Source organism: Triticum dicoccoides, chromosome 1B, assembly GCF_002162155.2.
Source record: "Triticum dicoccoides isolate Atlit2015 ecotype Zavitan chromosome 1B, WEW_v2.0, whole genome shotgun sequence".
Classification (NCBI taxonomy): Eukaryota; Viridiplantae; Streptophyta; class Magnoliopsida; order Poales; family Poaceae; genus Triticum; species Triticum dicoccoides.
Window position 1 is genome coordinate 102,039,938 of NC_041381.1, and position 2,354 is coordinate 102,042,291.

General features: G+C 37.3%; 1 protein-coding gene across 1 annotated transcript in view; it reads right to left on the minus strand.

Moving 5' to 3' along the window:
- LOC119302088 overlaps positions 1–1,701 on the minus strand; it is a 7,393-nt gene extending 5,692 nt beyond the window's left edge. The window contains exons 1-5 of the mRNA XM_037579108.1: positions 1,177–1,701; positions 1,021–1,083; positions 866–927; positions 529–786; positions 292–398 (exon numbers count right to left, since the gene is read on the minus strand). Of these exons, the coding sequence (XP_037435005.1) occupies positions 555–786; positions 866–927; positions 1,021–1,083; positions 1,177–1,656 (837 nt within the window). The 5' untranslated portion in view covers positions 1,657–1,701 and the 3' untranslated portion in view covers positions 292–398; positions 529–554. The remainder of the gene's footprint in view (positions 1–291; positions 399–528; positions 787–865; positions 928–1,020; positions 1,084–1,176) is intronic.
- Positions 1,702–2,354: the final 653 nt, after the last annotated feature.

Below are 2,354 nucleotides of genomic sequence, written 5' to 3' on the forward strand. Positions count from 1 at the left end.
GCTGCCCTATAAGTTGTTTCCTCGCACTTTGTATCTCTACTATAGCTGTTTGGAAAATTAGCAATTTAAAGTCGGGCTCAACGAGCCTACTGTCTAAAAATATTTGTATGCATCACATCAAATTCTCGGGGTGAATGTATGAATGAGTGCATACATTAGAAATTTGGTTCACTAATTTCCCGCTGACTCCTATATTACATTTTTTATTACCCGCAATCAATAACCATACCACTCCCCTAACAAATAATGGTGAATTTACATATGTAATAAAACCTGAAATGATAGGCATACCTCATAAAAAATTCGTGTAGTTAATCCTTGGTCAGTGGATAGCCATTAGAAAATGTCACAAACAAAGTTCTCTCATCAGGTGGAACATCAGATAGGTCTTGCGTGATCTGCAGATAAATATATTTTTATTTTCTCTTCAAGCTATGCACTGCACTATATATTTGGAAGAAAGCTATCAAGTCTTATTGGAACATAAACGAATGAACATGCAAAGAATGATCAGGGACGATGACTTACTGCGTCATTAGGGTTCTCTCTTAAGCTCAACTTATCCAACAATGTGACCAAATGGGAGGTTGGCTGATAATCATATACTTCGTCCTCTGTATCATGGTGGAGCATACGACTTGTTTGAGGATGGATATTTCTTGAATTTGAGCCTTCTCCATGACACATTTGACTTGTTTGAAGACGGATATTTCTAGAACTTGTGCCTTCTCCATGATGCTTCGGATTGTTAGCATACAAAGCCTTGATCTTGGTAAGAAGGTGTTTCTGCATATAGATGATATGGTGAATCAGAAGGAGGAGAAAATACTTCACAAACTATTAACAGATCTTTCATTAATCTCACCGAGCTATTAGGAATATGTTCATGCGATGATTCTCCATAGGCCTCTTGGTAAGATCTGTCATCTGCATTGATGATAAAGCAAACCACAAAAGGGTAAAACCTTGTACTAGTAACTGATCTGATCTTGAATAACTATATGTGAACACTAGTCTTACTGAGATATTAGGAATCTGTTCATGCGATGATTCTCCATAGGCCTCTTGGTATAGATCTGTCATCTGCATAGATGATAAAGCAAATCACAATAGGGTAAAATCTTCTACTACTAACAGATCAGATCTTGGATAACTAAATATTAACCCCAGTTTTACCGAGCTTGCAGTAGGAACCCGATCAGTCCTGGACTGTCCATAGGCTTCTTGGCGCAGGTATGTCATCTTATTACGGACAAAATTCATCTCTATCCTTTCTCGAAGATCTTCTAAGGCCTCATAACAGATAGTATTGAGGTAGAGAGAAATTCCTTCAATAGCTTGGTTCTGAAAGTCACTTCTTGCTATAGATCTGGCCTCTGAACCACCGAATGCAAAATGGAGAACTTCCAGAAAACGTTTTGCAGAAGAAACAATTGGGCGAAAATGGTTGTCACCAAGAGAGTATATGTGCTGAAGGTAACCAACTTTGCCATTCCCTTGTTGGAGCCACAACCAAAAGGAAATTTTCTCCATGGAAATGGAAGACTCAACTTGAAGACCAAGGACCAAACGAAAGAACAACACTCGAAGTAGCATATAGGAAGAATTTGAAGCATTATTCAGTGGATCTGGTGCCATGGAAGGTGTCGAAGGCATACAGGAGTGTATAGAAGAGTTGCTAGTTTTGAATCAACAAAGACATACGGGGAAGAAGAAGTCAGGAAGAATAAGGTATGTGGGCTTTCTTATCATTTAAGTAAATCCAGAAGGTTCAAGCGGATGTTGATTGAGAAATTAATTCCCCCAAAGTATGAGTAGAGGACAGGCAGAGGCGACAAAAAAAGCAAGCTGTTGACAGTCTATACTCATTAATGGCAGCCCCATTATAGCCACACTTGCCAAATAACTGCTGATATTTTTTTTTGCATGCTTCACCTTTCTAGTAATCTCATACTGTACAAAATCACCAACTGTATCATGCGACATATAAAAAATATATGAAAATATTCATTATTTAATGCTATTTAAGGCGCTCCTATGTATATACTTAGGCTGCTTGTAATGGGTGTATCATATACTAGTATTATGCATATGATACTAGTGTATGATAGTACATCCGTAATGCATAGTATCATATGTTGGTATTATAGAGGGCTATATTTATTAACATGCATGACACAAAGTAACACATTATTTAATATGATACAGTATCATGATATGATACTCAAACATCTCTTTCTTCATTTAATTCTACGTCACCTTATCAAAAATGATTAGTTGACATGCATGATACTACCTATGATACTTCCATTACGGGCAGCCTTAGGACCGAAAAAAGACATATGCAGTTTGTA